The sequence below is a fragment of the Streptopelia decaocto genome (assembly GCF_964273445.1).
Source record: "Streptopelia decaocto genome assembly, chromosome: 2".
NCBI lineage: Eukaryota > Metazoa > Chordata > Aves > Columbiformes > Columbidae > Streptopelia > Streptopelia decaocto.
Genome location: NC_138655.1, coordinates 3,676,315 through 3,698,556, shown reverse-complemented (window position 1 = coordinate 3,698,556; position 22,242 = coordinate 3,676,315). Strand labels below are relative to the sequence as shown.

General features: G+C 41.0%; 1 protein-coding gene across 4 annotated transcripts in view; it reads right to left on the bottom strand.

Moving 5' to 3' along the window:
* Nucleotides 1–22,242, bottom strand: part of TSNARE1 (t-SNARE domain containing 1) — a 531,215-nt gene that overhangs the window by 176,714 nt on the left and 332,259 nt on the right. For 3 of the 4 annotated variants that reach the window (XM_082045886.1, XM_082045887.1, XM_082045888.1), the window contains one exon: nt 8,241–8,323. The exons of the other annotated variant lie outside the window; for it this stretch is intronic. In XM_082045886.1, coding sequence (XP_081902012.1) covers nt 8,241–8,323 — 83 coding nt within the window. The remainder of the gene's footprint in view (nt 1–8,240; nt 8,324–22,242) is intronic. 4 annotated transcript variants of the gene reach the window in all.

Genomic DNA, 22,242 nt, shown 5'->3' with positions numbered 1-22,242 from the left:
TTCATCAGTAATGCCTCACAACTAAATTTACTCCCAACCCTTCCATCACATTGTTCCCTTCTCTTCCACTCTTGCCCTTTTCTCTTTGAGAAAAGAGTGATTTTTGCTTAAATAAAAAGTGAGCTCAAAATAAACAGTTTTTAATATTTATTTTCCTTCCAAAAATCCTACTGGCCATGGTTTATAATAAAAGATTAAGCTACCACCTGGCTGAGTCAGCTCTCTCTTTTTGATGGTACAAACGAAGAGATGTTCAGCTGTGATTACAAATAGCTTGAAAGATTTTACCTACATACAACAGCACCCAACTGCACGACATCCAAAAGCTCTAAACAAACCTTTTCCCAATAAATATTTGATCACACAGATGCATTATTTACAGGAAAAAAATGGATAGGTTTAAATAAATGTTGTGGCTCAGACTTCACTGAGGTTAGGTTGTTGCACTCATATAGCTAATTTATCATTTGGAGTGCTGCTGACTTGAACACCATTTCCTATGTAAGCAGCTGTTTTGTAAATGGGCTGCATTAAAATACAGTAAACCAAACAAAAACAACAACAACAACAAAAACAACAAAACAAACAAAAAAGCCATCAAAAACCTCCAAAACAAAGAAACAAAACAACAAACAAACAAAAAACCACACACACACACAGAACATGCTTCAAAATAAAACACTCTTAAATCTGAAAACTCAGTCTGTCTTTAACAGGGAGCTGATGGAGTAAAGAAAAAAGGAAGCACACATTTTATCCCAAACACCTGCTGCTGCCCGTTTGTTGAGGGAAAGTAAAGGGTGAAACAATTTAATTTTTTAAAGCACTGTCCTGCAAGGACTTACTCACTGGCCACAGCACACTGCCAAGACATAAGCAGCCTGAAAGTTGGAGCAAACATGTAGTAAGGAGTTGATTCAAGGCTGAATCACAGAATCACAAAATCACAGAATGTCAGGGATTGGAAGGGACCTTGAAAGATCATCCAGTCCAATCCCCCTGCCGGAGCAGGAACACCCAGATGAGGTTACACAGGAAGGCGTCCAGGCAGCTCTTGAATGTCTGCAGAGAAGGAGACTCCACAACCTCCCTGGGCAGCCTGGTCCAGTGCTCTGTCACCCTCACTGAGAAGAAGTTTCTTCTCAAATTTAAGTGGAACCTTTTGTGTTCCAGTTTGTACCCTTTACCCCTTGTCCTATCATGGGTTGTCACAGACAAGAGCCTGGCTCCATTCTCCTGACACTCACCCTTTATATATCTGTAAACATGAATGAGGTCACCCCTCAGTCTCCACTTCTCCAAGCTCAAGAACCCCAGCTCCCTCAGCCTTTCCTCACACGGGAGATGCTCCACTCCCTTCAGCATCTTGGTTGACCTATGCTGGACTCTCTCCAGCAGTTCCCTGTCCTTCTGGAACTGAGGGGCCCAGAACTGGACACAATATTCCAGGTGTGGTCTCACCAGGGCAGAGTAGAGGGGCAGGAGAACCTCTCTCGACCTACTAACCACCCCCATTCTAATCCACCCCAGGATGCTACTGGCCTTCCTGGCCACAAGGGCCCAGTGCTACAGACCATCTGAAAGGTGATACAGACAATTTGGAGCAAGAAAATTAGTGGGGTCATTATAAGGTAAAGAGTATTTGAAGCATCAGTGTTGCTGGCAGCCATGCATCAACAAGGGTGGACTGAGAGACTGGAATTGAGAGGGAAAATGAAAAGATACGGCTTAATGGGAGAGGGAAGGGTGGTAGGAAAACAAGTGCTGTGGAAGAAAAATGGCTTTGAAGGTGAAGAAATTGGTTCTGAGTGGGAAGGCCAGGCTGAGGTTTCTGGAGTGAGTGTGTTGCTGCAGACTGAGAAGCAGAAAGTAGAAAGGGACTGTAAATGGGCCGCTTTTTTAAAAGATTCGGCCAATTTGGGGAGGATTTCTTTTACTAACTGAAGGTCACGGCACGTAATCATGAGGCCTCTGGATGGTGACAAAGTTTTCTTCTGCTGCTGAAGAGGAGGATTAAGGTTCAGTCATGTAATTACACAGTCACTTCAGTAATGGCTTTTGCTTGGAGTCCTTACGGATCTCTGAGTTCCTATTGCAGCTTTAATTCAGCTTCCATCACTTTCACAGGCAGAAACTGCCAGGAGAAAGAATCGCTTCATAATCCCCCGAATAAAACTTCCAAGTGCTAATTACCCAAAGAAGAAGCAAACTCAGCCATGCTCGTATTAGCGACAGACACAGCTAAGCAGCAGCAACATGAGGTTGATTGTATATGATGCATCTTATAGTTAGCAGTAGATTGTCATTGCATCTTGGTACGAAATCTGCCTTACAAGCATCTTCTTGTCTTAAGATCCTATAATATATAGCTATAAAACTGCATTTTCAACAAGATATTCCAGCCCCACCAGTCCACTGTGGATTTGCAGTGCAATCCCACCATATTGTGGTGCTAACTGGCCATACACCATAGTTTTAGAACTATTAGCTTTAAAACAATTTAACAGCAGTGTAAGTCAGGATCTTAGGGCATATGCATAGGGAAGAGGAGAAGACAATCTTCATTATCACAGTATTTATAAGTAGCAAGTGGCTTTTAGAGGCTAGCAGGACATTTTAAAGACTGTGAGAAGGTGATTTTGGAAATTCAAATTTTCTTTCATTTTTAAAACACCAAGGAGTTTTTTGTGCAAAAGTTGAAGCCAGCCCTTTTTTAGCGGTCCCCAGGCAATAAGATCTCTCTGCAAATTTCACAGATTTAGAAGGCTTTTTTTCCTTAAAGCTCCAGCCTTCAAAATGCCCCTCTGTGTATCCCTGAAAGCCAGACCCAGGAATTGCTTTTTTACAGGAAAAAACCTCATTGTTCTTAGACTACACAAGTGGGTCACTGAACTGTTGCTTGTCTTTCCGATGCCAGTGAATCCAAATTAGCTTGACTTCCAGAGAGGATACAGGGAAGGAAAGTAACCAGCATTAATCAGAGAAAAACAAGCAGCCCTTCCAAAACAAATTAGCTTCAACAGTCAGCACACAGAGTCCTTCAGTCAGTGCGGCCAAGCTGAACTTAGGCCAAACTTCGCATCAAAAAGAGTAACTGGTTTAATATGTATCCGTGGAGTCTGCGTTTGTTTCTTTTTCTTCCTCTCCATCCATCTGCAGGAAGCTATGAACAAACCAAGCAGCACAGAATTTCTCATCTCATCGCAGTTGGCCCTTCTGTGTGATGCTGATTCCACCTAAGCTTGTCTCAAAGGCAAGTACTGAGACCATCAGGTGTCTAGATCCCTTTTTTTTTTTTTCCAGTAAAGGGATAGGTGATATGGATGGGATTCATTTTCCTTTGAAATCATAGAATCATAGAATCATTTTGGTTGGAAGAGACCCTCAGGATCATCAAGTCCAATCATAACCTGACTCTAGCACTAAACCATGTCCCTAAGAACCTCATCTAAATGCTTTTTAAACCCCTCCAGGGATGGTGACTCCACCACTGACCTGGGCAGCCTGTTCCAATGCCTGACAGCCCTTTCTGTGAAGAATTTCTTCCTAATATCCAATCTAAACCTCCCCTGGCACAACTTGAGGCCATTTCCTCTCATCCTGTCACTTGTTACTTGGGAGAAGAGACCAACCCCCTCCATGCTCCAGCCTCCTTTCAGGCAGTTCAGAGATCAGAAGGTCTCCCCTCAGCTCCTGTTCTCCAGGCTGAAGACCCCAGGTCCCTCAGCCTCTCCCATCACACTTGTGCTCCAGCCCCTTCACCAGCTTCATCGCCTCCTTTGCACTTTCTCTAGTATTTCAATGTCTTTCTTATGATGAGGGGCCCAATGTTTGCATGTATTTGCTATCATCTGGACTTTATAGACAAAAGAGGGAACAGACACCTCCAGAGAGATCATTGGACTTATGTTAGACATCTCCTGTAAGATAAGACAAGACATGCCCTAGAAGCAATGTCTTCTCCTGGTCAGTGTAAAGGAAGTCCAGACACCTAACTCAGACAGAGATGCTGCCACCACCCATCTTTGGTCCAATAAATCTGTATCTTCCAGACAGGAATTTTCCTCATGTTCAAATTAGTGGGTTTTTTAGTGAATCATTTTGTCTAAGTGCACGGACAATAACATTTCAAGAGACAAGTCTAGGCTATTGGTATTAAATGGGAAGGGTTATCATCTCTGCTTTATGTCCAAGAGATACGAGGCCCTCACAGAAAAGAAAGACACTGAAGCAAGTCTACTGCAGGAGATTACTTCTTCTAGCTTCTCTCTGTCAGACTTGTTTGCCTTTCAGTTGCTTTTTAAACTTGATTTGTGTAGTGAAAAGCAGGACAACATAGTAGAATTGTCAGGTTTCAGTGACCAAGATGGGTTTCATATGGCAACAGGCCTCTTGTTCCTCTACTCCTGGTATCACTATCCAACATTAATATTTTCATCTGCATTTTGACCCTGCATGTTTCTACAGATAATACAGTGACTCAGCTTAACTGTTACTTGTAGTAAAAACAAGTTCAAGAGCAAACAATTATTCTGTAATAATAATAGTTTAAAATCAGGGGAAAAAAATAAAAAGAGCATTTCTTCCAAAGCTCTGACAGTTCCCATTAAACCTTTTATGCCTCTGGGATGTAATAACTTTTTTTCCTCATGATTAAACACAAGCTCGTCTACCACATCTTCTATTGCAGCACAACATAGTAAGTACCTATCACCTAATCTAAATGAAGCAGCGCTGAAGTCAGAAGACATACAGTGGTTTACAATGGCAGGGAAAAATTTATGGAAAATAAAATAAGATAAATCTACATCATGGGTACATTATGGGTATTGCTTTTTTTTCTTCTGTGTGGTCCACAGAGTCTTTGCAATACCTGACCACCAAGGCTCCTTAGTGAATTTATCTGGAGAAGTACAGAAGTGTTACTATCAGGGGGTGAATTCTACAGCTGAGAAGAGGGACTAGAGACAAAAATGTGGTTGCCAATGATGGTACCCCACAAGGACTCAGGGACTTCCCATGGAATCTAAGATCAAGAGCATAATGATAAATCGAGAACATCTACTTTCCTGAGCTGACCGATCCTGCCTCTTATAATGACCATGCCCAACTCTTTGCTGAGACAAGCTGACTCATGTCCGATGGAGACACAGAAGGGCTTTGACTTGGTATCTCACCTCTGTATGGTGACCAGTGAAGAGTTACACCTACCTCATGGTGCGTCCATGGAAAATGGGGAAGATGTGCAGGCCCATGGAGCAGTAGGTGGAAGGGAACAGAGAGGAGGGAAGTAGAACCATTTGCACAGTCTACTGTTCCCTTCCATTCATTGAGAGAAGGGGCCACACACTTGTCTAGCCTGAAAGTTGGCCAACACTACCTTAATTACCATATATTTCCCTATTATGTCCTCTATTATTTGTTTATGGCTTTGTGGTTTTGCTTTTTAGATGAGGTAAATGAAAATTCACACAAAGCAATAACACACTACTGTGAGAACACGCATCTCGAGATGAAGGAGCACCTTTCAAAATTTAAAATGCAAACAAAGAAGTCCAGCAGAAAGATATTTACATTTGTTTAAACATTTTTATCATGGCAGGGAACCTAAATGCTTTGTTTTGTACTAGATATTTACAAAGCTATTTACTCATGCTTTGTTATGTTAATGTACAGGTTGGGACTGGTATCCCAAGTCATATTGTTGAAGTGAGTGAACTGTATTATATGCAAACATTACGCTAAATAAACAGTTACTTAATCTTTATTCCTGACAGAAATCCATTCATTAAGGTCTACAGTAGTTCTTATGCTTAAATATTTCAGTGATGTTGACAGTTCTGATTTCTCAATTTATGTATAGATTTGTCAATATAAGAATACTACATACACACACATTCATTTACATATATACATATAAACAGCAACAAGTAACCAATATATGTAACTCAGTCTGCACTTACAAGACAATCACACTATACTAGAGGTCACAGGTAACAGCCAAATACATTAATGAATTGGCAGTTCAACATAACAAGGAAAACTACTCAGAATAAAATTAGAAAACAGACTGTGCTTTTGATCTCTGAGTGGCATAGAAGAGTGTAGAGAATTTAAGGTGCGCAAAACTATGGCAGTTCCCCTGGAAGGGGTTTCACCCAGAAGGCCATATGCTTGATCATCCTCCCAAATCCATTCTAGGTATTTCTAAAGCAGCCCAAATCACAGACAGAACCTGGAAGGATGACCTGTATCCCACAGCATTAACATCATTTCCTACAAAAGCCCTTGAGGCCTGTGTGCCAGTTCTTGTCACATTATGGGGACAATGTCCTTTTGGACACAAGATGCGCAGATATCACAGCACGTAATAGAGGAGGTGTCACATGCCACTCGACAAACCCAGACAGCAATCAAAGTCACAAAATCTTCACCTTATTTTATATCTATATCTCAGGGAACCTAATGAAAGAGGTGACCGACATCATGCTGGGGTTGCAGGCATCTGTCTAGTGATCCTCATCCAGTAGTATCCAGGGTATCTACCTGTCTATATTGCACATGTTCTTTGATAGCAGAATTTATCTAAGTGATATTTGTCTATACAGGCTTGTTCCAAGGACAAGAGAGAATCTGAAGTATTTTATAGCTGGTACACATTTATGTTCCCAACAACAGCTGACTCGCTAAAACTGGTTATATCTTCATCTTGATCAACATACCCTGTTTCCCCAAAAATAAGACAGGGCCTTATATTAATTTTTGCTCCAAAACTTATTACTTTTTTACATGCATAGATGCCTTGACAATATTTAAATTGATTTTTTTCATGAACTGTAACTAGGGCTTATTTTTGGAGTGTGGCTTATATTTCGAGCATTCTTAAAAATCCTGAAAAATCATGCTAGATCTTATTTTTGGGGTAGATCTTATTTCTGGGGAAACGGGGTATTTGAAGAATAAAGGACTTCCTTACTGGCCAGGCTATTTCAGCAGTTCCTGCTGGTCAATAAAAAGGAGATCCTTTACACTGTGCTGCGTTCATTTTCTGCTTGAATACTCTTTGACCTTCTTAGCTAAAACTGTCATTAACTCATTTGCAGCTTTGCGAGCGGCTCTACTGTCAAGTATTAAATTTGTTCTTGTCTCATTTTAGACTTCATGCTGTAAAAATGCAACAGGCTTTTTTCTAGGCAAATGTAGGACTAAATCTAGGGTGACACACGTCGTGAATGTATTTGCCACACTTAGTTTCTGCAATATCAAAGTCCTACAAAAGTTCTTCTTATTACCCAAAACTGGCAAAGCATGTTTCACCATAAAATAAGCTGTAGATAATTTTAAAATCACATTACCCCTTTTCAGTGGAGTGAAATGACTGCGGCTCTTACTTCTTTGATCTGAAGGTTTGCCACAGACCTTCAGAATTCACCGAGTCCAAGGACCAACAAGGAAACACTATGTACTCACAGGGACTTCAGCTACACTTTATCACACAAGACTCCAGATACATGAAACACACTTTGGACTTCAACAAAGCAATTTATGACTCAGGAAAAAAGGAAACTAACAGCTTTTGTTCTGTCAGTCCAACGCAACCAATAGCATTTTTTTTTTCTTTGTTCGCTTTCCCCTCCTGCCCCTTCATCCCTAGAAAGTATAAGCTATAATCATCAAACAGTTCTTTCTGGTCAAGCTATTTTCAAAAATACTAATGTTTGTCTTTGTGTGTGTGTTTTACTCTTGCTCCAATGAAGAAAAAGAAAAAAATATCACCTACCCTCAAATTGCCTTTAAAAAGTGCTGAACAACATTCCCGTAGTCATTATTCACCAATCACATCATGTCTTTTGACAATTTAGTTGTTTTTGTAAAGCACTGTTGCCTGATTATAGGGAAACACTCCAATAAAAAGCACATATACACTTAAATGATGCACTTCTTATGATGTCTTTCTAAGAACAACAGTAGCTAATTGTTGAGTTTCCCACTGGGAAATGTCTCTTTAATATGCAGATCTCTTAATGACTACTCTAACAGAAATTGCCGATGTTACAGTAATTTAATCACATATATAAGAAAAAAAGTTTAGCTCTTACTTAGAGTATGCTCTATCATCTTTCCAGGTAGCACAAATCCAACGCAGCCCATGAGCCATGTGGTTTCCCAGCCGCCAAGTGTTCTCCTTATTTTAAATACTATTACTGAATGTATCTGTAGGGTTTTTTAGTCCCACTTACTTGGTGCTGACTGGCTTTTGCCAACTGCTCATTGGCTGATTCTACATTAGAAGATGCAGTCTCAATGTTGGCTTCAATACTATCTGCAAATTAAGATAATAGAAGATAATTACACGGTGCAAACCTAAACCAAAAGACTTTATACCAACAGCAATTCAGCAGTTTACTCATGGGCATAAAGAGATGAGCAGCCTCTTGTTTGCAAGGTGTAGGACCACAGTGAAATAGGAATGCCACCTATTTTGATGAACACTTAACCCACCAGTGAGAGGCAGTATCACAGCTCTTCATGTGTTGCTGGATGGAGTTTAGTAGCTCATCCCATTCCTACTGAAATTGATGGAAAGACTGATAAAGAATTCAAAAAAAACCAGCCCAAGGTTGGTAAATTTAATAATTAAATTCCAGAAGGGGCATGGCAGGTTGTATCTGAAATTATCTCATTATCAGAGCCAAGGGATAAGATTCATCAGAGTACATGTGGGTTATTGATCATCCCCAGGTGACTGCGCTTGAGCAAGTCACCTTGGCCACTATCACAGTCAACAGGGAGCAAGACCACACTGTACAATTCATCCCACTCTACAGTAGCTGCCACTGATGGGATCATAACCTAAACTCCTGGATGACGTTCCCAAGCTGCAAGAAAGGTCTTTACAGATGGCTCAGGTTGAGACAGATTGCTGGTACTTAAAATTAAGAAGAATCTCCTCCTAGATTGAGAGGTCTGACGTTGAGTGACATTGAAGAAACCATGATGAATCAATATGAGACTAGAAAAGAAAGATTATCATGGCAGCTGGCAGCTCCCCACTTCCATCAAACACAAGTATTAACTTTGACTCCAGAGCTGTCCTTAGAAAGTAAGACATTTATGGTATAAAACCTACAAATAAGGTGTTGCCTTTCAAGCAGAAATCTTACAAATCTGGACCAGCTTCTCTGCTAAGACATGTGCAGCCAACAATTTTTGGCTGCAACAGGAGATTATGTGCACTTGGGCTGCTTCTGTGGGTTTTAGAACAGTTATTACACCGTGGAGTGTAATGATCAGGAGCAATTAAACCACAGAGAATCAGGTTCCAGCGATTTATCTAAACCTTAAAAAAAATAATGAAAGTTCTTCAGATGATATTATCAGGAATTTGAATAAGGTGTGCCACAGAAGATTTAAGTAGTTCATTCTTTTATTTTTGAAGGAAAGAATATTAATCAGACTAGCCACCTTTGTCATAGGTAAAGAAATGAGGCTTTACAAATAAACTGTGGAAAGTCGTTGTGCTCAGATTTTGGCATTTTAAAGTGAAACTGTTTTAAACCTGTTAATGTAATTATACATTTGTCATAAATTAAAAAGAAAAAAAAAAAGAGCAAAGAAACCACAAGCCAACAGAACCATGGAACAAGCAAACTTCATCTCAACGCTTGGAAACCTCTTGTATTATACCTGGGAGAGATGGGGTTTTGTTATTTTTATTTTAGATCATGCATACTGTAATACACAAGAAATAAACTACATGGATGGCACTTTTATAGATTGATATACCATAATTTTACTGGCCATATCCAATGCTTCTGAAACCATTTTTATTAAGAGTTTAACACTCTGGACCTTAGTCAGCATCACTGACCTCTGCCCAAATGCTTTTCTTGCATTCGGGACTTAGCAGGAAGAGATCAAAAGGCTTTCAACTCAGCTTTTAACTGACTCTGTCTGCAAAGAAATATTAAATTTGTTGCTACAGAGCCTTAGAAGAGCATCACATACACACACATCAGTGATAGCCTTGAAGAGTTTATTTCCAGTATTGCATAGATCTGAAGGCTTTCCTGGGAAAATGACAGATTTTTGTTTTCAAAACCAGTAGAAGAAAACTGGTGCTGAATGAGAAAAAAATGACAAACAAAAACATGAATGGCACACTGTACTGAGCTGTGGTTTTGCCATGTGAGTGGTTCTACCCAGGGTCTACTTCAAATAGGTATGTCTGAGAAACACAGTGTTTCTTGTAAGTGAGACATGGCAGACAGATTTTAACCTGTTACTTGATAATAACAAGGTCCTAGGCAAGTTTACAAGGAAAGTCCTACTATCACATCTCCACCAGTGCTATCACTGTCAATTGGGATTATATTTTTATTTAAAAATAATAACATAGACATCTTAACTCCAGGAGTGGGCCTGCTGTCTTTCCAGATAGACATTGATGCTGACCCACAAATTAATAATTGGTCATTCTACATATTTTGTAGGAGTAGCAGTGGAGGGACACTTAATATTTTCCATTTAGAAGTGAAAAATATCTGAAAAGTCATATACCGATGGGCTAGATTGGCTTTGTAGGACAGGGCAGTGCTTGCTTTCTCTGCACATTAGGATGGTGTTGCATAATTGGCAAATATTAAGTAATACAAGCCCCGATCCAATTTCCAGCACTGTGTTTAGCAGCTTTTCTGCATATGGAAAGAACAAGGCAAAAGGAAGAGAAATCAAGAGTTAATAAGTTAATAACTTAATATTAATAAGTCATTAACTTCATCAGCCAGAATAACTTGTCACCAACAGTGACAAATTCTTAGTTGCCTAGTTGCTGACAGGTATTGACTTCTCAGGTTAAGGATTACTACATGATGCATAGTTAACCAGATTGCTTTTGCCTAAAATAATTTGTATACATTCTGTGGAGGTTCCATAAGAACCAGCCACAAACAGCAGTTTGCATCACTTGAAATTCAGTTCCTGACCACCCAAGGCTCAAACATGACATAACTTTCCTACAGCCAAACTGTGACACATGTTAAGATGGGGAGAAAAAAAAGGAAAAATCAGGTAAAAAACTAACGACCTGCTGGGACCACTGTTAATTTTAGAAGCACAAATTCTGACGAGGTTTAGGGTTACAAAATACAGCTTTATGCAGGCAAGCGTCTCTATGCATTAAGCTACTTTGTGATGGGATTTGGAAGGGGGATTTGGGAAATTTGGAAGGGGTGGAGGGAATGTGCTGAACACCTTGACAATTGCCTGATCGAAGTAACAGAACTTCCTCATGTATCTGATGTTTCTTAGTGCAGATCCTTCACTACTCAACGCCTCTTCAAGGCTGATTGTCATCAGAAAATTAATCATTTAGACCTGGGAGAGTTACAGGAGAAGGTTCTGAAAGACATCCTACTAAAACAAGAGTAATCTCTCTGTGCTCCTCTTGGGGCAGGGGGAAATCAGAGCAGGAGCTTAATTTAGTGTCCCTAAATGGCCCTCCAGAGGAAACCCACACTTTCCTCTGCCTTCTGGGGCGACTAAGGACATTTGTCTTCATTAGATAAAATTAAACACTGTGAACGCCCCCTTAGCTAATCATATGTTATGCGCGATGTTTTACAAACACCATCTATGTTTTTCATGGCCTGGGCTTCCACAAGTAGGATGGATGTGTGCTACATGTCCTGTATGAGTTGATGTGACGTTACAGGAGGAGGTTGGACCCTGGTGGCTCTGTTTCTGCTCACTTGTTCTCCTGACAGGGGAATACCAGCCTCAGAATAAGAAAATCTCCAATTTAAAATATCTTTTGTAGCATCTTGTAATCCTGACACACGGGGGGAAAATAAAACAAACAAAATCCCATAGAAACAGCTCTAAAACTCTATAAAAAAGAGACATCAATATGTAACACAGTTTAACTTGATATTTCTGCTGATTAACAACAGGAAAGCTAGGGAAGGAAAGAGAATTTGGGTCAAATGACAAGGAAGTAAGTAATAAATCAATGACGTTAAGAAGTGAATGATGAACATGTCACTCACAGCTGGGTCAGTGCATCTTTGCTGAATGCGAGTGACAGTTCAAACCTTCACTTTGCCCAGTTCCAGGCTCCCTGCCAAGACACCTTGTTTGAGGATGGAAAGGCAAGAATTTCCAGAGAGGTGGTAGGATTTAGAGAAACTGAAAAAACCTGCTGGAAGGGTTTGCCTTTTCCTTTCTCCTTTGGCTTGGGTATGAAAGGACAGTGACTTTCGTCTCAAATAAGGGCTACAAGAAAGCCCTTGAGGTGCTGGAGCGAGTTGAGAGAAGGGAACAGAGCTAGGGAAGGGGCTGGAGCACAAGTGTGATGGGAGCGGCTGAGGGACTTGGGGGGTTCAGCCTGAAGAACAGAAGCTGAGGGGAGACCTTCTGATCTCTGAACTGCCTGAAAGGAGCTTGGAGCATGGAGGGGGTTGGTCTCTTTTCCTAAGTAACAAGTGACAGGATGAGAGGAAATGGCCTCAAGTTGCACCAGGGGAGCTTTAGATTGGATATTAGGAAAAAAAATTCTTAATGGAAAGGGTTGTCAGGCATTGGAACAGGCTGCCCACGGCAGTGGTGGAGTCACCATCCCTGGAGGGGTTGAACACACACGTAGATGAGGTTCTCAGGAACGTGGGTTAGTGTTGGGTTAATGGTTGGACTCGAAGATCTTGAGGGTCTCTTCCAACCAAAATTATTCTATGAGTCTACGATTCTATGATTCTAAGTAAGATAACCCAGCCCTGGGTTCAGTATTTTCCAAAGAGCCTGAATCCCAAAACAATTTTCTGTCCTCAGTCTGTGATGAGATGTTTATGGTACAGTATGAAAACAAACAAAAACCTTAAGGCCATGTGATCACCATTTTATTAAACTGAGGGACAGGGCTGCATCAAAGCAGATGGTGGTTGCAAACAAATGCACCAAGGAAACAGGAAAATACTGTTAATCTTCTGGTTAAAGTGGAGTAGTGAAGGTGGGAGAGCTAACTAGGTTTTAGATGTAATTTGACACGATTTTATGACATGCTTGTCACACAGAGAGAGAAATCATCATGACCCCAAGAGGTGTCTTTCAACCTTATCTATTTATGTATTTTCTGAGATCAAGTTCTGCTAATGACCAACAGGTATCTTATATGTGAAATTACTGGAGTGACAGTGGGGTTTTTGTCCTAATGTATCAAGGAATAACCCCTATGACCTGAGTCTTTATAGAGACAACAATGCATTGGTTTCACAAGGCAGTATTTTCAGTAAAACCGATTCAAAGACAGGAAAGTGAGCTCGTAAATGAGAATTTTAAAATGTTCTCACTTGGCAGTAACCAAAATGGGCCCCTTTAGGTTTCACAGTATGCTTTTCTTTTTAGCACTTTAATAAGCTCAACCCTCTTTTATCACTTTAACTTCTGACTAAAAATAATCAATACAACATACTGAGAAGCACGCGCACAGATAATAAAAATAGAGTATTTTGGTAATGTATACAGGTTTATTTCCCATTAAAAGCCAAATTTGGGGTGAAATTGCTTTTGGCATAAAGAAGGGAATTTTGCTCATTCTAATTGCCATATACTTGGAGAATTGGAAGCGAGCTGAATTCCACAGACAAAAGACCCTCAGGCTCTCTATAGGCACAACTATGGATGTTCTGGGGAAGAAAAAACTATGGCAGCTCTTGTGAAGTTTAAAATGGCTTAGGGTTGGTCATTTGCAAACTTCAATGTAAGCATAACATTATAAAATTCCGCACACGAGAGGATTTATAAAATAGTCTTTTCTGCATGCTGAACTAAGGCTAAATGAGTCACATTGGCTTAGATGGGTGCAGTGAAATACAATTTGCAGCTCCATGAGTCATCAAGAGCCATGGTTATTGCTTCCAACAAAAGGCAGATAACACCTAGATTTCTATTTGATTTTAGCAGAGCTCTAATTCTTCCACCACAACCCTCAGAGGTAAAGATTGAGGCACTGAACAACCACTCACACTAATTTTCCAGGCAGGCCTGCAAAGACTGTTTAAACTACCCTAAAATGTCATAACCAGCCCTTCCTGCTGATTTTCTTCAGCAAAGCCTTAGTCCGTATGAATAAAAGCGGCTATAAGGCAATGGCCGAACACCAGCATAAATTTACAACAGTTCAGCTCCCGAGTGATTTATACTGTCCTTGAAATGCATCTTGGAAATGTCAAGTATCTGCTACATATGTATGTGTTGAGGAATGGTATCACCCTGCCAGAGGTATACCATGACTGCCAGGACACATCTACCAAGGATTTAAAATTCAAACGTTATCCTACGTACATCTATTGGAAAATAGTACAACCAACTGGGGAAGAAGGTACCTTGTATCATCTGCTCTGTGCTAAATGGCAGAGTGTAGAAATGTTACCACTTTAGTGGATACACAGCAATTTACTGTTATTTCTTACAGAGAAGTGGTCTCAAATTATTGGTATTTACCATATGAAGAGTTTCCTGAAGGTACACAGTATGGCCTCTGCTCTCATTGCCTGGTGCACATTTTCTTTTATCTACCTGAGTTATCCACAGTTGCCACATGATGCTCTCATATGCCTTTGGGTAATCCAAGGCTCTATTTTTAATTCCACAAAATTTGCACATGGGATGATATAATATCACAGCAATAATCCCAATTCACTTTTTTTTTTTTTTCATTATTTTTCTGATAAAAAAAGGTATTTCAACAGGACATTTTTTCTGTGTTTGGCCACATCAGATTTTCTTATTTTTCCAAAATAATCCCGAAAGTAATTTAAAGAGCAAAACAGCACTCAATCTAGCTTGCTTTGGGAAATTCTACCTACTCATGTGTAGCATGCTACTTCTTTTTCCTTGTGATGTAAACTTAACATCTTTTTTTTTTTTTTTTAATGCTATAAGACATCACAGAATCACAGAATGGTTGGGGTTAGAAGGGACGTCTGTAGATCATCCAGTACAACCCACCTGCTAAAGCAGGTTCACCAGGAATGTGTCCAGGTGGGTTTTGAATGTCTCCAGAGAAGGAGACTCCACAACCTCTCCAGGCAGCCTGTTCCAGGCTCTGGCACCTTAAAGAAATTTCTCCTTATATTCGGATGGAACCTCCTGTGTTTCAGTCTGTGCCCATTGCCCCTCATCTCATCATTGGGCATCACTGAGAAGAGTCTGGTCCATCCTCTTGACACCCACCCTTGAGATATTTATAAACATTGATGAGATCTACTCTCAGCTTCTCTTCTCTGTCCAAGTTAAAGAAAGTATTATTTCAAACCACAATAGGATATGTTTCTTTAAAATGGCAAAAAAAGAAAGATCAAGATAATTATATTTGTTTTTCCAAATCCAGCTGAGGAACTGACAGAGTTTGAATAAACACCTTAATTTCACTTGTATGCAGCATTTTTCAGAAGTCCACTTTTGTCTACAATTAACACAACACTCATCTTCCATCACACAGCTGATGGCATAAGCTATCGAGTCCTATAGCTCAGTCAACTGATGTGTCAGTCCGAGATTGTCACAGGAATAAATGAGGATGACGGGGGTGTTGATTCATAGAAATAAACATACTTTATTTCTGCTTGCTGTCTTGGAAAGATCATATATTTTACCTACAAAGCAAAGTCACCGATATTTACAACTTGCTTGACCTCTTTTGCTTTACATGGCTCATTTGATTTTCTTAACCTACTCATGCCATGGCCTCTCAAACATAGTCTGTGGCAGCGTATAAAACTTCCCAGCAGGAATAAAACAACCACCTGGGCTGCTTCTGCCTTTATGACATTTACTGCTCAATTGCAGCATTACTAGAAATTGAGAACACAGCAGTTGCAACTGCCCAAAAATCACTTCCGATAAATAGGTGTGAGAAGAATCCTACTGGTGGCAATAGACCTCATAAAAGGAAGAGCCTTGTTTCTTGTACAAAATTAGCTGGCTCATTAGCTGCAAGTATACCAGCCCAATCACATTACGAGGGTCAAACAGAGAACAGCCGACAAATCTTTAGGCATTAGTAAATTTGCAAGTGTACAGTCACCCATTATTCTTTCCCTTATAAACCAGCATGAGCTGTCTTACCAGCACCGTCAGCACTAGAGCTAAATGTGAAAGTCCACATATGACAAGAGAAGACACGAAAGCTCACTCATAGGAAGCAGAAACAGGTAAGAAGAACAAAAGTTCATGCATCTTTTTTCTACTGCCTATTATCTTAAGTAAGATGAGTTGGTCAGAGATCAGAGAATCATATAACCATTTTGGTTGGAAGAGACCCTCGAGACCATTGAGTCCACATGGTTTGGTCCAACTGGCACCAAACCATGTCCTTAAGAACCTCATCTACATGTCTTTTAAATACCTCCAGCGATGGTGACTCCGCCACTGCCCTGGGCAGCCTGTTCCATTGCCTTACAACCCTTCCTTGTGAAGAAATTTTTCCTGATACCTAATATAAACCTCCCCTGGTGCAACTTGAGGCCATTTCCTCTTATCCTATCACTTGTTCCTTGGGAGAAGAGACCAACCCCCTCCATGCTCCAAGCTCCTTTCAGGCAGTTCAGAGATCAGAAGGTCTCCCCTCAGCTCCTGTTCTCCAGGCTGAACCCCCCAGGTCCCTTCAAGGGGCTCCCATCACACTTGTGCTCGAGCCCCTTCCCCAGCTCTGTTCCCTTCTCTCAACTCACTCCAGCACCTCAAGGGCTTTCTTGGTGTTGGGGGCCCAAAACTGACCCCAGGATTCGAGGTTTGGCCTCCCCAGTGCTCAGGACAGGGGTACAGTCACTTCTCTAGTCCTGCTGGACACATTATTCCTGATACAAGCCTTTTTGGCCACCTGCGCACACGCTGGCTCATGTTCAGCCATTGTCATTCAACACCCCCAGGTCCTTTTCCACTGGGCAGCTTTCCAGCCACTCTTCCCTGAGCCTGTAGTGCTGCCTGGGGTTGTTGTGATCCAGCTGCTGGACTTGGCCTTGTAGAACCTCATCATGGTAGCCCACATCTGACTCCAATATTTCAGTTGTAGCAGCAGTCATAAACCTGTGCCCAACACAAAACTGAGCACTTTACAGACTCTTCAGGGCTGTCTGAAGCCAAGGATGTGTAAAAAGTGACAGTAGAGGCCACCACTGCTGCAGTCCAGATAAACAGGGAGAGCAAGCCGGTGGTATACAAAACACCGCGATCTTAAAGTTGTTGCATACAAGGCAATGAAATGGTAGTAATACTATACAATTCCAGAGCTGGGGTGGTTTACAATAAAGCTTCATTAGACTTTGATAACAAAAGAGCAAACTGATGACAGGATATATACCTAAAACGCACAAAGAAATTGGAGGTTTCTTGGGAAGTGGAACAGATTCTCACTTATGCAGAAATAACCCAGCGTATCCCTCCTGCTCTGTACTGACACATAACCCTATGTCTCAACAAGTGGCTGAAAGCAAGAGAGACAGGAGAAGATTTCCCACTTCATCAGGAATGAATAAGAACATAAATGCACTCATTCATATAACAACCTCCTCCGAGATCACTTAGGAAACTTAACCAAATGAGAGACTTTGCAGACCACATTCAACTGAATGTAGATTTTATAGCTGTTACATTCAGGTATTCAGGGACTATTCTCAAGATGTGCTCATTTTCTGCAGATGTTCCAACCGAGACACACAACTCAGGAGAGTTTAGTTAAGGATCCAGTTGAATGATTTCTCAGCTCAGTTTCCCCCATCATCTCTGAGAACAGACTCTTGGCTGTGGTGTTCAGGCAGCCAGACTGGAGGAGGACATGTGTGGAAGGGTGACTGTTGACAGCGTCTACATGTTAAACCAGCCTTCAGGTCAGAAAGGCAATGACGATAAAAGAGACAACAAAACTGAGCTGATTTCACAGGAAAAGAAAACCCCAAACCTAAAAACAGACAAACAAACAAAAAACTCCCCACATTCAAAGTCTTCTAAAATAAGCGACACATTTGCATTCACACAAATGGATTTTACTTTGAAGAAGGTTTATTATTATTATTATTATTATTAGAAAATAAGTGACAATGTGGTGTGTCAGTGAACACCAGCACTACTTGAGGACTGAATATATTGACACTGAGTTCTTCTGAGACTGAAGGAAAGAACCAGCTGCCATGGTTATATTTATCTTGGCAGGTCTATGGACTCTAGGCTGACAGACACTATGTAGTTATATAGTTATGTTCTGTGATTACTGTATCAGTGAGTTAAAGCCCTTGAAGGCAAAACAAGCTAGTGGCCTAGGTTACCTTTGAATCAACAAAAAGAGTATTTTCACAGAATTTTACAGGAGTTCTTAGAAAAAGCATCTTATGCAGCTTGATCCTTGTGGGGTGCTGGTGAGGGGAAAGGGTGTGAGGAGAAGGGTACTAAGAGAATAATTTAATAATTGGCTGTGGAATTGGTGCTGACAACATTGGTTTGGGTTCTATAATCTCGGAACCCTGTTTGCAGATCAGCATCTGCTTGGGAGAGATGGGATCCGCCTCACTAGGCAGGGCAAAATTATTTTCATCAATAGGGTGGCTGACCTCATATGGGGGGCTTTAAACTAGGAATGATGGAGGCAGGACAGGGTGACCAACAGTCCTGTGAGAGAACAATGGACTGGACTGCTGAATAATGGGCATGGAGTGGTGTGGCAGGAAGGGTTCAAAAAGTCATCACAATTGGGCCTGGGCAGGGTCACCTATAGAAGTTTCATGTAGGTAGCAAGGTGTCTACAAGACAACCATGTGGACAAGTACTCAAAACCCTCTCCAGGAACATAACATGTTGGGTTGCCTCTCTAAAGTATACACACTGTATGGGGAATAAACATAAAGAGTTTGACATTTGGGTGAAGTTGCAGGGCTATGATTTTGTTGAGATCACAGAGACGTGGTGGGATGGCTCCCATGACTGGAGTGTTGTATTGGAAGGACACAGGGTCTTTAGGAAGGACAGGAAGATGATGAGAAAGAGTTGCCCTTTATGTAAGAGAGTAGCTGAAGTGCCTGCGGATAGATAAGGAGCTGATGGAGAGTTTATGGGTTAGGATTAAAAAGAGGACAGACAAAGTGGATGAGGCCCTCTATGGACAGATAGAAACAGCCTCACATCTGCAGGCTCTGGTCCTCATGGGGGACTTCTACCATCCCAATATCTGCTGGAGGGACAACACAGCAGGGCACAAATAATCCAGGAGGTTCTGGAGTGCATTGATGGTAACTTTGTGGATCTGATGTACCGATAGCAAGATCTTAAGGCTGCTAAAAGAGGGCCATCTCCACTGCTAAACTTTACTTTCATGGTAGTGGAAGGGTTGTTTAGCCAAAGCTTCCAAGGCAAGTATCAAGGACTCGGCACTATGAGAAGTAAATTATCTTGTGGGTGATTGCTAGAGCAACAGTCATTCCTTTCCATGCTCATAGATGGACATTCAACAGTGCCTCAACAGCTTGAAACATTTCCAGTGTTTTATACTGAATATTGCTATTTTACATATTCAAGCTTGTTCTTTCATTTGCTTTACTGGGATATACACACATAGTTCCATGAAATCAGTTTTATAGCTTGTGTTAGGGAGAATGGAATCCTTAAATCCCCAGTTCCTCTGTAGAAAGTGTCAACACCACAGCTGCCAGTATTTGTGTTAGTATCTGATGAAGACAAGTGCATATTTATCCACCTCTGTAGGTTTCTGTTTGTCTTGGAACAGAGGATAAAGGTGACCTGAATAATACAGTTACTGCTTTTTCTTTTTCTTGCCCACGGCAAAAGAAAATGTGGTTCTGTTTTTGTTTTAGAAGAGCTGTTTTTTCAACCTATCTGTGTATATAACCTTACTAGTTATGCCAATATAACATGCAAGATCTACATTCCTTGTCTAAAGGGCTCTAATTCAACTTTCACCCCTTACATCATTGCTTGCAGCTCCATCACACTTCTGAAAGCCAGAAGGAAAGACCCACATTGTTCTGAAAACATTTTACAGCTTTAAAAGTGTCCCACTTCTTTCTCTTTTGGACCGTTTTGGAACCAACCTTCTGCCAGTGTATCTGTAACCTCCCCAGCTCCTTAAAATGGGAAGAAATCCCAAGATGACATACTAGCCATCTGTTTTAAGATTAAAGCAGTAGAGACACAGGAATTAATTTACCAATCCTCTACCTCTTTGTCCAGACGAAATGTATACAAATCCATCTTTACACAGTAAATCCCACTGGCTGGAAGAATCACACAGAATCACAGAATGGTTGGGGTTGGAAGGGACCTCTGGAGATCATCTAGTCCAATCCACCTGCTAAAGCAGGTTCACCAGAGCAGATCACACAGGAATGTGTCCAGGTGGGTTTTGAATGTCTCCAGAGAAGGAGACACTAAAACCTCTCTGGGCAGCCTGTTCCAGGGCTCTGACACCTCAAGGGAAAGAAGTTTCTCCTCATATTCAAATGGAGCCTCCTGTGTTTCAGTCTGTGCCTATTTCCTCTCATCCCATTGTTGGGCACCCCTGAAGAGTCTGGTCCATCCTCTTGATACCCACTCTGGAGATATTTTTAAGCATTGATGAGATCCCCTCTCAGCTTCCCTTCTCCAGGCTGAACAGCCCCAGCTCTCTCAGTCTCTCCTCATAAGAAAGATGCTCTAGGCCCCTCAGAAATATTTCATCCATTTCCTCATTGCATGACAGAAATTGCACTCTACACTAGGGAGTGTTATTAAGGAACTGGTCCATACACCAGAAAAAAAAATACATTTAGGTTTTTGTAAGAAGTATGGGTTATTCTGTCTGTGCCACACAGAGACCAGACAAGCTCTTCCCATTAATTCCCCCCAGCTGAGGTGAACTGGAGAGTGGTTTGCTCTACAGCCCTGGGAGCATTTTGTCAAATGGCACATCTCACATTCCCCGCTTATATATTTTCCCTGTGTTTTCTACATAAGCACACACTGCACTTTCATTTCGTGCATGTAAGAGGAATGCATTAAAAAAAAAAAAACATAGCAAGTGCCAAGTGAACTCTCTCTTATCAACATTGCTTTCGAATTTTCACTTTGGGGGTTTCAAATCCCTTTGCCTCCTGATTCTTAATCTCACTTACTTCTGTGTAATATGAATGTCAAAAGATAAACAGTGGGATCTTTCTGCAATCGTTCGGGAAGGTACCTTGACTGGCTGCCAGGCTGAAAAAATACTCCTAAAGAAACTATTAAAAATCTGTAGTGAAACAGGAAGAAGAAAGAATGTGTCAGATATAAAAGCAACAAAACATTATGCTGGCTCAAAGACAAACTATCCTACTTAGTCTAACAGTTTCTCACAGGCAAGTTAATGCTGGAGTCACTTCTATGTATGAGCGACATCTTAAAATAATAAATATTGCCTTAGGAAATGGAGTTACAAGGATCTTGAAGCTAGCTGATGTATGCTGTCATGTGCCTCAAGGCATCACCATCTGATGTGCTTTCAGAAGAGAACTGGGCTCCAAAATTATCCATGTACAAAAATTAGATTCCAAACTAGTATAAATAAATAAATAAATAAATTTGGGGTTTAGATAACATCTCATTTTTTTCTGCACCTGTGAACCCGAGTGGTGTTTCTGTATGGGATGCAGTGTGAAAGGAGGTATCTTATGCTAATGGAAATTTGCAAAGGTGTGAGTTTAGCAAAGAAATCCAGAGAGATTAGTAAACAGCAGAGAAGAGTTTCTTCTTTTATGATGCCTTAGGACTTGATCCAGCTCCCAGGAGCTCCAGTGAGAACTCCAGGTTAGAAATATCTCTACGAATCTTGTGTTTCTCTGGAGTTTAAGTCCCTCAACGTGGCTTCAGGATGGTTAGCTCTCAAATTTGGAAGTAGACGGCTGCTTCTGAAGCACTGTATCGTGTTATCATACATATACAAAATGAGAGATGGAGAAAAACCAAAGTCTGATTGTTCTCAGCTGCATCAGAAGATAGCAGTGGCAAAGACAAGAGACAGAAGACATTTTAAAGGAGCAGATCTACTGTTTCTTGTCCCTCTATTCACAAAAAGTGGTGGCTGTCAGTGATGGGCTGCCCTTCAAGGTAAAACCAGGGGTTACTCATCTATTTTCCCAAGTTTTCTCCATCATGCTCCTAGCCACTGGTAGCTGGAGAGCAAGAGGAGGTCAACTAATTTGCAGAAGTTACACACTATGCATGTGG